The 13,011-nt window shown below is 46.5% G+C and overlaps 1 protein-coding gene across 1 annotated transcript in view; it reads left to right on the plus strand.

The window, feature by feature from the left end:
* Positions 1 to 13,011, plus strand: part of LOC136381906 (serotransferrin-like) — a 55,434-nt gene that overhangs the window by 13,358 nt on the left and 29,065 nt on the right. The window contains 9 exon segments of the mRNA XM_066350472.1: positions 340 to 395; positions 908 to 1,086; positions 1,853 to 2,030; positions 3,311 to 3,465; positions 4,061 to 4,151; positions 5,105 to 5,143; positions 8,047 to 8,205; positions 9,324 to 9,468; positions 11,016 to 11,080. Of these exon segments, the coding sequence (XP_066206569.1) occupies positions 340 to 395; positions 908 to 1,086; positions 1,853 to 2,030; positions 3,311 to 3,465; positions 4,061 to 4,151; positions 5,105 to 5,143; positions 8,047 to 8,205; positions 9,324 to 9,468; positions 11,016 to 11,080 (1,067 nt within the window).

Here is a 13,011-nt window from a genome sequence, read left to right on the forward strand (position 1 = left end):
TTTAATAGCCAGCTAAGGGTACTTTTTTTTCCCCCCTCAGGAGATACTGTGTCTTTAATCTCCATTTCAGAAGTTTGAAAACTGTTCTCTGTACTATATCTTCCACGCCTTTTTGCTGCTTTGGGGCACATGGTGAGGGACCTCCAGCTCTTGTGAGCTCATCCCTCCCACGTCGGTGGTACCCTAGATATCAGCGCCACCGTGCTTCCTCTGCTGTGGGTTTGCAGAGGCCTCCACTGGCCTCTCCCCTTGCTCCTGGCCAGCTAGTGTGATTAGACCCTCGAGCCCAAGGACAGGAGCCTGTCTTGCAGAAACCCTCCTATATATTTTTTTTTACAGGTGTCTGATGGAGGATGCTGGGGAAGTGGCCTTTGTCAAGCACCTGACAGTATTCGGTAAGTGACAGAGGAAGGATTTGCTGATCCCCTCCAAGCAGTGGGCTTTCTCTTCTTCCTGCCTCCTTTTCCATGCTCAGTAGTCAGGCATGAGCATAGCGTGAGCCTCCTTTATCACTGCTTGGGTTTCTACCTGTGCCTGTGAGGTCCCCGCCTGGACTCCTGGGCCTCTTTCCCTCCTTCAGTCTCCAGGATACAGGCACCCTTCCTTCTGTTACGTTTTGCCCTAGCACAGGATTAGGTGCAGGTCTGGCCAACCTTGGCCTTCTGAGATAAGACCAATTGTCAGGTTCGGGGTAGTCAGCCCTGCCCTGGGTATTAGAAGCTCCCTTGCCTCTAATTGGCTGTGGGATCTTGAACAAGTCAATCTCCTTATATTCTTGGCCCTCGGTGTTTGCTTCAAGCCTCTCAGCTTACAGAGTTTATGACACAGTGGGACAGCAGGGGAGTGGGAGGGGGTGGCAGCTCGTGGCTTTGCCCGCAGGAGGTTCATCTGGGCTTTCCTCCCCCAGAGAACCTTGCATCCCAGGCTGACAGGGACCAGTATGAGCTGCTCTGCAGGGACAACACCCGGAAGCCAGTGGACAAATTTGAGGAGTGCCACCTGGCCAGCGTCCCTTCCCATGCCGTTGTGGCCCGAAGTGTAGATGGCAAGGAGGACTTGATCTGGGAGCTTCTCAACAAGGCCCAGGTACCAAACCCACTGTCCTCCTTCCTGCTTGGTGGTCTCTGCTTGGATTTGGGGCATTTTCCTTCATTCCCTTATTGCCACTGTAGAACCTTCTGTCTTTAGGACATAGTGAAGATTGTGCCACACATCGCCCACTTATCTAAAAGTGCTTCCTTCTCAGAGTGGCACAGAGCCTAGTCCTGTATCATTGTCTGCCAGACCCCTACAGGAAGACCACTGACATGAAGATGCTCCTTACTCTTCCATTTCTTTCCATCTAAGTCAGGCCCAGGACAAGGGCACCCGTGGCTTTCCCCCGTGAAACCTTCCATGACCTCCCCAGAAGAAATGATCTCTTTCCTGATGTCCCATAACCTGACTGCAAAGGAGCTGCGTGCCCCACCAGCTGTACATCACTAGAGCAGAACGCCAGAAACGAGCCCACTCTCTACCCTCCAGCCCTCTTGTCCGTCTATCGAGAGTTTCAGTGGTGACCACACCGTGTCAGCATCTGACAGAGATACTTTTCTTTCAGTCAGTCCGCCATCAACGCTGCCAGGGAGACAGGCACAGAAACACATCCAGAAACAGGGTGTGGCAGACCCCCCAGTGGGCTGTGAGTGGGAAAGGTGATGGGTAGGAAAGAGAAGGCCCGATTGCTCTCTTTCCTGCCATCTTGAAAATTTCATGGTTTAATTTAGTTTACTGGGATGTTTGTTTCTCTTCAGTCCCATTTCACAACCTACTTTGTCACTGTAGCCATTCACTGGTATTTTATTCTAAACAGGAACATTATGGCCGAGGTACAGCTAATGAGTTCCAGCTCTTCAGCTCCACTCACGGGAAGGACCTGCTGTTTAAGGACTCTGCCCAAGGGTTTTTAAAGATTCCCTCTAGGATGGACTCCTGGATGTACCTTGGATATGAGTATGTCACTGCTCTTCAGAATCTTAGGGAGGAGACTCGTAAGTATTTGGGAAGGATCATGTGACCTTAGGAGCTTGGAAACCTGATGAGGGCAGGAGCTTGGAAACCTGAGGAGGGCAGGAGCTTGGAAACCTGATGAGGGCAGGGACCAGGGGTAGAGTCTGTCCAGGTACTGAACCCATCTGTCCTGATGTTCCTTTATCTGCCCTACCTGTTGGACAGATGCTAAATGGTATTCTTCATTATGAGATAGGCCTTCACATCACCAAAGGGCATTACAGGAAATTCATGCTTAAAATAATATTATTTTCTTTGTATAAATTAGGGCCACCCCAACCCCTTTGTGAAACCAATTAGCCTGGTACAAAGTAAGTCAAAGATAATGAAAGTACTTGAATATCAGCAGCCAGGACTATGGTCATGTGGCCTACTGAAGCTGGAGCTCTAGACAGGTCCATCCTGTTCCTGAATTTCCTTGGGTCACTGGAGGCTCGTGCATTCATCCATTTATTCATTCATTCATTCATTCATTCAACAGATTTATTGATTATCTGGCCATAAATTATGTTAGGTGCTGGGTATATAATGTTGAGACAAACTCATATTAAATTCTGCTATCATGAAACTTTCTTACCAGTGGAAAAAACAAATGTTCAATGAATAGTCATTCTATTGAATGATCAATTAAAAAGGAGAGATTTACTCAGAAGAAGAAAAACACAGAACAAAAGATCATAGCCTTATGAAATCATGAAAACAAAAACAGGTCCTGGATTTAAGTGACACTTGAGCTAAGTCTAATAGTTAAGTAGGTGTCCATTTATTCAGCAGATATTTATTACACTGACCACGAGCCAGGCACTGCCCTGAACAAGGAGGGTGCTGCGGAGAAAAAGACAGGCATGGCCCTTGCCTGCCTGAGATAAAGAACAGACAATAAACAGGTCGACACTTTATCCACTGAGCCACCACAGGTCAGGCAACAGAAAGTAAACAATGAACAAATAAATACGAACAGCTCAAGTGGTTAAGTGCTACTTCAATAAGAAGAGGGAAAAAAAAACTAGTCTGAAGAGCTAGAGTGCTCGGTGGTTGGTAGAATGGTTGGCTTCTCAGAAGAAGTAATTTTAAGGTAAATCTAAATGATAGGACATCAATCAAGAGATTGTTATTGCCTTTGCTTTCTAAGATGATTAATTCCTTGAACGGAATCTATTTGGGCAAATCCCAGCATTTTCATGGAGACAGTAACATTGATAACCAGCAGGCAGCTTCTGGTACCTCAGCTGAACTCCTCCTATTCTTTCTTATGCTCTAGGCCCGGACACTTCAAAGGATGAATGCAAGCGTGTGAAGTGGTGTGCCATAGGCCACCATGAGCGGGCCAAGTGCGACGAGTGGAGTGTAAACAGTGAAGGGAAAATAGAGTGTGAATCAGCAGAGAACACTGAAGACTGCCTTGCCAAGATCATGGTATGTCAGTCACTCCTGACTCCTTAGGGCAGTGCCTCTGCTGCTGCTGCTGCCTGTCCCTAAGGCTGAGCAAGTGTTCCTGGAATGATAGGAAAGCACAGGAATAATCAGATATGTGGGCAAGTCACTCACTGGGCAAAATGAGTTAGGAACCTTGCCCTCACTCTGGAGGCCCAGCCCCACAGGAGCTTCAGTCCTTTTGAGTTTGTGGATCTGATGGGCTCCTTTGGGCTGGGCTCGGCTCCACTCATCTGTCTTACAAAGGAGAATTCCTGGTGTCAGAGAGGTGTTGCGGGAATGTCTCTGGGACAGCGTGCCCTATTAGAGGACAGGCGGGCCGAATGTGATTCTTTGCTCCTGAGGAAACCGAGTGAGGCACTCAGAATTGATCATCAGTTCATAATGGTTTGGGTAAAAATGAGAGTGCATTTTATTATTTATAGCTGATCTTTTGGGGGTGCAGAACTAGCGATAGCTGTCTCCTTTGTCCTTCCTGGCCTGTGCTGGGAAGGCTGTTTCAAGAAAACATCTGGAAAGGCAGACAGTACAGGAAATGGTGTCTGTTCATCTGCTGTCATGTGCTGTGTCTTTGCAGAAAGGGGAAGCTGATGCCATGAGCTTGGATGGAGGCTACATGTACATCGCGGGCAAGTGTGGTCTGGTGCCTGTCCTGGCAGAGAACTACAGTAAGTAGAGAGGGTGCCTTTCAGTGTTTTATTTCCTCTAGGCCATGAAGAAAGGAGATGGGGGAAACAGCCGGATTCATACCATACTGGCCATTAAACTCTTGCTTACTGAGCACCTGCTATTTCCCCGGCTCTGGGTTCCATTATCTCTAATCCCCACAGTTATCTTGAAGGATAAATCTTTATACTATCCACCAGGGGAAACGGAGGCTTTGCACTGAGAAGTTCCAGCTAAAGAGACCCCAATGCACAGGACAGTTGTGATTCTCAGCTGCTATCTCTGGCAGCTCTTCTTTTTTTTTTTTAATTTTTATTATTATTATTTTACAGAGACAGAGAGAGAGTCAGAGAGAGGGATAAATAGGGACAGACAGACAGGAATGGAGAGAGATGAGACGCATCAATCATCAGTTTTTCCTTGCGACGCTTTAGTTCATTGATTGCTTTCTCATATGTGCCTTGACCGTGGGCCTTTAGCAAACCGAGTAACCCCTTGCTCGAGCCAGCAACCTTGGGTCCAAGCTGGTGAGCCTTGCTCAAACCAGATGAGCCCACGCTCAAGCTGGCGACCTCGGGGTCTCAAACCTGGGTCCTCTGCATCCCAGTCCAATGGTCTATCCACTGTGCCACCGCCTGGTCAGGCGTGGCAGCTCTTCTTGCTTGCAAAACTCACACTTCTCCTATTCCCTGGTGCAGAGTTCAAGTAGAGTTGGCAGGGAGCACTGTGGCCACGGGATAGACAGAGCAGGAAATCTGAAATTAATACTTTTGGGCTAAATTCCATAGGCCAGTGATTTAAAGTGAATTTGCACAATCAAGAGAGTCTGGGCTTTTTGGGAATTGGTGTTATGTAGTTTCCCTAGCTCTCTTTATTCTGATCTGCAACATGGCAAAGGCATGATTTCCAATCTATCAATGAGTATTTAATGACTCCTTCATTTTCTCTTCTCCAGAAACTGTTGGAGGGAATTGTGAAAACACTCAGGAAAAAGGTGAGTTGGGATTGGTAACCTCATGAGTTTAAGATAAATCCCATTGCTTTTGGGAAAGGGGAAAGGTAAGTTTAAATTCAAATTATAAGTAGGCGGAAGAAATCAATTTTGGAATGCAAAAGAATTATGGAAAGATAGTAATTGGTAATGATAGTTACTACTCTTTTATACTTACCATGACTTGCACTAAGGATTTCTCATTTAATCCTATAAATTAGGTCTTGTCATCCTCTAAGGATGCAGAAGAGGACCAATGGCTGAGTTTATAAGTTGTCTAGGCTTCTATATCCAGTAAGCAAACCCACGCCATCCTCACCACTCTTGACTGCCTTGCATTACATTAGCCCTGCACAGTTTCAGATGAGAGTTAGTACCAGCCAAGGAGCCTTGCATATTTGTGTCTGGCAGGGCTGAGGAGAGAGGCACGCACAGGCAGATGTCTAGAAGCATGCAATTACCCAGTCTCCCAGCCAGGGCTGGGTTCAGAAACCCAGGAGAACCTGACTCTTCCCAGAGGTCTAGTCGTGTGGGTCTGGAAAGATGGGGTGGGAGCAAGTCAGGAAGTCTTACAGCAGAGTGAGCACCGGATCCCTGCACTTAGGCCTCAGGTCATTTTCCAGCTACTAGTGTGAAAGTCTGTCCTTTTCCAGCTACTAGTGTGAAAGTCTGTCCTTGTGACTTCCCCTGATTACAACCTCCCAGCCTTTCCCAATCATTCTAGGAGCCAAGCTCAGAAGCAGAATACAGAAAGGCCTATTCTCCCCCCCCCCCTTTTTTTGGTATTTTTCTGAAGCTGGAAACGGGGAGAGACAGTCAGACAGACTCCTGCATGCGCCGACCGGGATCCACCCGGCAGGCCTACCAAGGGCGATGCTCTGCCCACCAGGGGGCGATGCTCTGCCCCTCTGGGGCATCGCTCTGCCGCGACCAGAGCCACTCTAGCGCCTGGGGCAGAGGCCAAGGAGCCATCCCCAGCGCCCGGGCCATCTTTGCTCCAATGGAGCCTTGGCTGCGGGAGGGGAAGAGAGAGACAGAGAGGAAGGAGGGGGGGGTGGAGAAGCAAATGGGTGCTTCTCCTATGTGCCCTGGCCGGGAATTGAACCCGGGTCCCCCGCACGCCAGGCCGACGCTCTACCGCTGAGCCAACCGGCCAGGGCTCCCCCCCCTTTTTTTTTAAGTGAGAGGAGAGGAGATAGACAGACTCCCACATGCACTCCAACCAGGATTCACTTGGCAACCCCCATCTGATGTCAATGCTCAAATCAGCTGAGCTATTTATCCTCAATGCCTGGGGCTAATGCTTGAACCAATCGAGCCACTGGCTGTGAGAGGGGAAGAGAGAGAAAAGGGGGAGAGCGAGGGGAAGAGAAGCAGATGGTCACTTCTCATGTATGCCCTGACCGGGGATTGAAGCCAGGATGTCCACACTCCAGGTTGATGCTCTATCCATTGAGCAAACTGGCCAAGGCAGAAAGGCATATTCTTATTTCATGGAAAATAAGACTTCTCGGTTTTCTGTTGTCAACAATTTGCAAGGTTAAATTAGAAAGTTGAAATCACAGTTGACGTTCCATTCCCAATTTTAAGGATCAGCAACTTAAAGATGTCAGCTGACTTGATTCTGACAGTTTTCATTTCACATATTTACTTTGGTGCAAATATTCTCCTTATCATAAAATATCTTACCAGAATATTCCCTGCAGTTTATTGGTCATATACTAATCTTACCTAAAAATTGTTAGGGTATACAATGTTGGAGTTACATGTAGTCTTCTGTATTCATTCCTCTGATGTTCCACCGTGGAGGGTGAGGTGCTGATTTATAACTTAGTAACTCTGTACACTTGGGAAGGGTCATACACCAACCATTGCTCTAATGATAACATATTCTTGTCCCTGGCTGGTTGCTCAGTGGTAGAGTGTCGGCCCAGCACGTGGAATTCCCAGGTTTGATTTCTGGTCAGGGCACTCAGGAAAAGCGACAGTCTGCTTCTCCACCCCTCTCTACCTTCTTCCCCTCCCACAGCCATGGCTTGAATGAGAAAGTTGGTCCCTGGGCACTGAGGATGGCTCTATGACCTCGCCTCAGGTGCTAAAAATAGCTCGGTTGCTGAGCAATAGAGCAGTGGCCCCACATGTGCAGAACAACAACCCCAGATGGGGGTTGCCAGGTGGATCCTGGTTGGAGCATATGCAGGAGTCTGTCTTTCTGCTTCCCTGCCTCTTTCTTTTTTTTTTTTTTTTTTTTTTTTTTTTTTTTTTTCCTTCCATTTTTTCTGAAGCTGGAAACAGGGAGAGACAGTCAGACAGACTCCCGCATGCGCCCGACCGGGATCCACCCGGCACGCCCACCAGGGGCGACGCTCTGCCCACCAGGGGGCGATGCTCTGCCCATCCTGGGTGTCGCCATGTTGCGACCAGAGCCACTCTAGCGCCTGGGGCAGAGGCCACAGAGCCATCCCCAGCGCCCGGGCCATCTTTGCTCCAATGGAGCCTCGGCTGCGGGAGGGGAAGAGAGAGACAGAGAGGAAAGCGCGGCAGAGGGGTGGAGAAGCAAATGGGCGCTTCTCCTGTGTGCCCTGGCCGGGAATCGAACCCGGGTCCTCCGCACGCTAGGCCGACGCTCTACCACTGAGCCAACCGGCCAGGGCTCCCTGCCTCTTTCTTGATTAAAAAATATATATACATATTCTTACTAGTTTGATTTTTTTCAATTCAGATTAATCTCCACCTGACAGAGTGACTTCTACTCCATCTCATTGGGAAGGGCCCTTTAAAAGACAGAAGGAATGATTCAGAATAATTTTGCTTCCATAGGGAGATGGCAGGCTATGGCTTCAAACAGATACTCTGGAGGGCCTAGAGGTGTTAATACATCCTTTATTTTGGTGTCCTTCTTGTAGGGTATCTTGCTGTAGCTGTGGTTAAGTCATCAGCACCAGATGACCTCACCTGGAACACTCTAGAAGGGAAGAAGTCCTGTCACACTGCAGTAGACAGAACTGCTGGCTGGAATATCCCCATGGGCCTGCTCTACAACAGGATCAACCACTGTGAATTCGGTGAGTGAATCCTGGGAGGTCACTGTAGTCAGGCAGGTCAGAATGAGGTACACAGGGAAGAGAGTGGTATGGTATAAAATGCTGTTGTGGCCCTGGTTCTATAGTAGTTAAACTTTGATTAAAGTGAACCTCAAGTAAATACCTAAAAGCGATAGTAGGGCTGGGTAGACAAATCAGAATGGTTGTTTTCCATTGCACATTATGGCCTACCTTTCTTTCTAATGAAAAAGAGGGGAGGTGAGCAGTCTATGCTGATATAATCATTAGAAACCCAGGCGCCTTCTCTCTTCCTGCTTTACCATTCTGAGTATGAAGCCTCCATCTTCAAGGTCACCCATAATTGCTATCATATCCATAATCCAGGTAGCCTCAAGGAGCAAGGAATAAGGAGAACTTAAAGTGTATGCCACCTTCTATTAACTTAATCAAGAAGCCATCCAGGAAATCTAACCCAACTGATGTAACACTCTAAAAACAGTTATGAACCAGATGAGTCCTGTGTGTGTGGATGGGAGATAAGATCACATTTATGCACCCAATTTGTTCTATGACACCAATTTGCGAGGAAGCAAAGAGTGGCTAGGGTGACATCCAGAAGTTCTGGCTCTCAACTAGCTGGGGCACCGCCTCTGCTCTCCTGACTCTCCTGTAAGGTTTACAGGCCCGGGAGAACAGCTGGGCTGCGACTAAAATTCCCCAGCCCTGTTATGAGCTTGGAGTCCCAAGTTCTATTAAAGCCTCTTCTAATAAATGGCAGAGGAAAGAAAACATCCAAAAATAGGTGGCACCGGTTCAGGGAGTGAAACCTTCAATTTTATCTCCTTTATGTTAACTTTTATGTCATTTCCATCTCTTCTCTCTTTAGATAAGTGATGACACTCTCAGGGTGCCCATGGAATTCATTCCATCTGGACTGCAATGGTCCCCAATTTCTATTCCTAGTCTTTAATTAAGTTTTTTTTTTTAAAGCCTACAGCCTGGCTTCTGAGTTGGTGGCAGGTCACAAAATAAATGAGCGTGTTCTACTTGCCTTGGGCCATACACATCTGTTACATGTTAGATGAAGGCTATTCATATTGACTTAGGAAAAGCTGACATCCTCTTGTCCTTGTGCACAGATAAATTTTTCAGTCAAAGCTGTGCCCCTGGGTATGAGAAAAGTTCCAATCTCTGTGGTCTGTGTATCGGCTCAGCAAGTAGTCCAGGAAAGGAGTGTGAAGCCAACAACAATGAGAGATACTACGGCTACACAGGGGCTTTCAGGTAAGTCTTATAACTCTGATATGAATACAATAATACCCCCAGCTGACAAGATTCCTTTTCAGGAACTAGAATGAGTTTCTTATGTTTCTAGCGTATTAGTCCTGCATGTATCAGGGGGCCGCATTCAGCAACCATATGTAGAACCCTGTGTAAAAGGGCATCCAGGCCCCTCCAGAGCATTGTGTCTAGACCTGGCTGTCACAGACAGCAAATATTGACACTGTGGTGCGAATCAGAAGTTCTCAACAAGGGCTGTTTGCCCCCCGGGGGACATTTGGCAGTGCCCAGAGATGTTTTTCATTATCCAAATAGCTGGGGTGAGGTGGGGCAAGGAGGGGAGGGGGTGCTACTGGCATCTAATTGGTAGAGGCTGCTAAACATCCTGCATTCATAGGACAACACTCTACAACAGAGTTATCTGGTTACAAGCGCCAATGTGAGGGAACTCTACCATAGCTGAATATAGGCGTGCTCTTCCATGCACATCTGCGGAACCTACGGCCATACTCACCTGGAAACTTACAGAAGTAAAGAACATGATTTCTACATTCCCAACTACAATTCGATTTCATGGAATGTTTTTCATTTTTATAGAGGCACCTGTGCATCTTATAACTTTATAGCTTTTAAACTATCCTTTCTGATTTAGGACTGTGTTATTAGTAGTTCATGAATCCATCAACTGTACAATGATGGTAGCATTGTGACTGAACTTCAAAGTATTGAAGGAAAGAAACAAAGGGTATCCCAATTCATCAGTTAGAACCACCTTGAGAGTTAGAGTAAGTACAGTTCACATCCTACACATTCTAATCTTACAAAGTAGACGGTAAGAAGTCACCTCACTGTAGCCTGACTGGTAGTGGTGCAATGGAGAGAGCATTGACCTGTGACACTGAGGTCCCAGGTTCAACACTCCAAGGTCGCCGGTTTGAGCACAGGCTCACCACCTTGAGCATGGGGTTGCCAGCTTGAGTGTGGGATCACCAACATGATCCTATGGTTGCTGGCTTGAGCCCAAAGGTCGCTGGCTTGAAGCCTAAAGTTGCTGGCTTGAGCCCAAGGTCGCGGGCTCAGCTGGAACTCCCACCTCTGTCAAGGTACGAATGAGGTGCAATCAGTGAACAACTAAAGTGCTGCAACTATGAGTTGATACTTCTCATCTCTTTCCCTCTCTGTCTTTCTGTCTCTCTCGCTAAAAAAAAAAAAAAAAAAGAAATCACCTCCCTGGAAAATGACTCTCTAATATCTTCTTTGATGCTAGAAAAATGATATAGCTCTCACTGTTGGAGAAATTGCCAGAATTGAAGATTTAGTGTTTGGAACTGAGATTGTGTAACTACACAGCAAATCAGAGGTTTTGTGTTTTTTCTTCATTACTTACATTAATAATATATGTACGATTAGTGATAATAGTAGATTAGTGATAGAAGGGAAATCACAACTGCTGATATCAGATGGCCAGCCCTAGATCTATAAGGTGGCCCTCCTGAATGACAGATGTAACTCACTGACTTCCTCTCTTCTTTCTCCGTCTGGCTCTCTAGGTGTCTGGTTGAGAAAGGAGACGTGGCCTTTGTGAAAGACCAGACTGTCACACAGAACACAAATGGTACGTGCACATGCTTCTCTGTTCTTATAAACTGGGGAAACTGGGTCCCCTTGTGTTTGGGAGCCGTGGTGGAAGTGCTGTGGACTCTGTCAGGCTCCAGAGCTCTGGTTCTCAACCGTTTTGTTCAGTGAAGAGAGAAGTTTTCACCTGAGTGAGCAGAATGTAAGGACTGTGAGGTTTCTATGACCCTGAATTCTCTCCACGGAGTCCTACCATGGGTGCAGGCGTTATGCTGCCTGTCGCCTAAATACTTCAGGGCACATTTCTTAGAACAAGGACTTTCTCTTATATACCTAAATTACAATTACCAAGATCAAGATATCTATATTAACATGGATTTAATACTCATCACTTCACATAGTCCACATTCAAATTTTCTGAATCATTTCAAAAGGGTCCCTTATAATTGCTTCCTATATTTCCAGATCCAATATATATTCCAATATATTCCATGTCCACTGAAAAAACAGTGGCACACCAGTAGGAATGAACACCGAGATCTTGAATTTTAGAACTGCTTCCAATAAAAGGAACCAGGGTCCCTTAGAACAATAGTGATTCTGGGGCTGGGCAGGAAAACTGTCCGGTGAGCTGGGAACATCACACTGAAGTGTTCTAAGTGATGGGACATGTGAAAACACACAGAAACCATTTTGAAGGACCTCCCACTGACAAATATAAGACATTCTGAGCATTAAAGGAAATAATAATAATAATAATGTAAAAGATAATAACCCATTGAATGAAATAAGAATACATGAGTCCATCCCGATTAAACAAATGAAGGTAAAAGGAGAGATCTTTCTTATTGTAAATGCAACTAATAAATGTAGAAATATAAAGTTAAAAAACTATCACTTGACAACCAATATAGCAATACTTGATTCAATCAAGAGTAATTATTGGATACTAAGACTGGTGGGTGAATATTGGATGGCTAAGACATTAAAACACCAAACAAAAATTTTTAAAAGGTGGTAAGAATGAGTACTGCACCTGCCTGCTCTGTGTCACTGTTCACAGCACCCACTACAGTCCAGGCAGCTGCTACTTCCCTTTCTTCCCTCATGTTTCCTCACCCCACCTCTAATCTTTCCAGAAACTCATCTAGAATAAACTAGTGTGGCACCAACTCCTCCAAGAAGCCTTCCCTGATGGCACAGATACATCCACAACAGAATCCTGTGTCTATATTGCTAGTATTACTGAATTTGTCACATTCTATAATAAACTATAGATACAGGAAACCTTTGAGCTCTTTTTCCCCCCTCCTTTTTTTTTTTTTTAAATTTTTTTTTTTTTTGCATTTTTCTGAAGCTGGAAACAGGGAGAGACAGTCAGACAGACTCCCGCATGCGCCCGACCGGGATCCACCCGGCACGCCCACCAGGGGCGACGCTCTGCCCACCAGGGGGCGATGCTCTGCCCATCCTGGGGGTCGCCACGTTGCGACCAGAGCCACTCTAGCGCCTGAGGCAGAGGCCAAGGAGCCATCCCCAGCGCCCGGGCCATCTTTGCTCCAATGGAGCCTTGGCTGCGGGAGGGGAAGAGAGAGACAGAGAGGAAAGCGCGGCGGAGGGGTGGAGAAGCAAATGGGCGCTTCTCCTGTGTGCCCTGGCCGGGAATCGAACCCGGGTCCTCCGCACACTAGGCCGACGCTCTACCGCTCCCCCCTCCTTTTATATCCCAACTCCAACTGTAGTATGTGGCATACAGAAATTGCTAAATTCTTACTTGAAGAAATATTGGTTTGGCTGATTTTTTCTTTCTTCCCTCCAATTATTATTATTTTTTTAAATTTACTGATTTTAGAGAGAGAGAAAGGAGGGAAAGAGAGAGAGAGAGAAATAGAGAAACATTGATTTGTTGTTCTACTTATTTGTGCATTTATTGCTTGATCCTTTTTTGTGATCTGGCTGGGGAATCAGACC

Source organism: Saccopteryx leptura, chromosome 10 (genome assembly GCF_036850995.1).
Source record: "Saccopteryx leptura isolate mSacLep1 chromosome 10, mSacLep1_pri_phased_curated, whole genome shotgun sequence".
In the NCBI taxonomy this organism is placed as follows: Eukaryota; Metazoa; Chordata; class Mammalia; order Chiroptera; family Emballonuridae; genus Saccopteryx; species Saccopteryx leptura.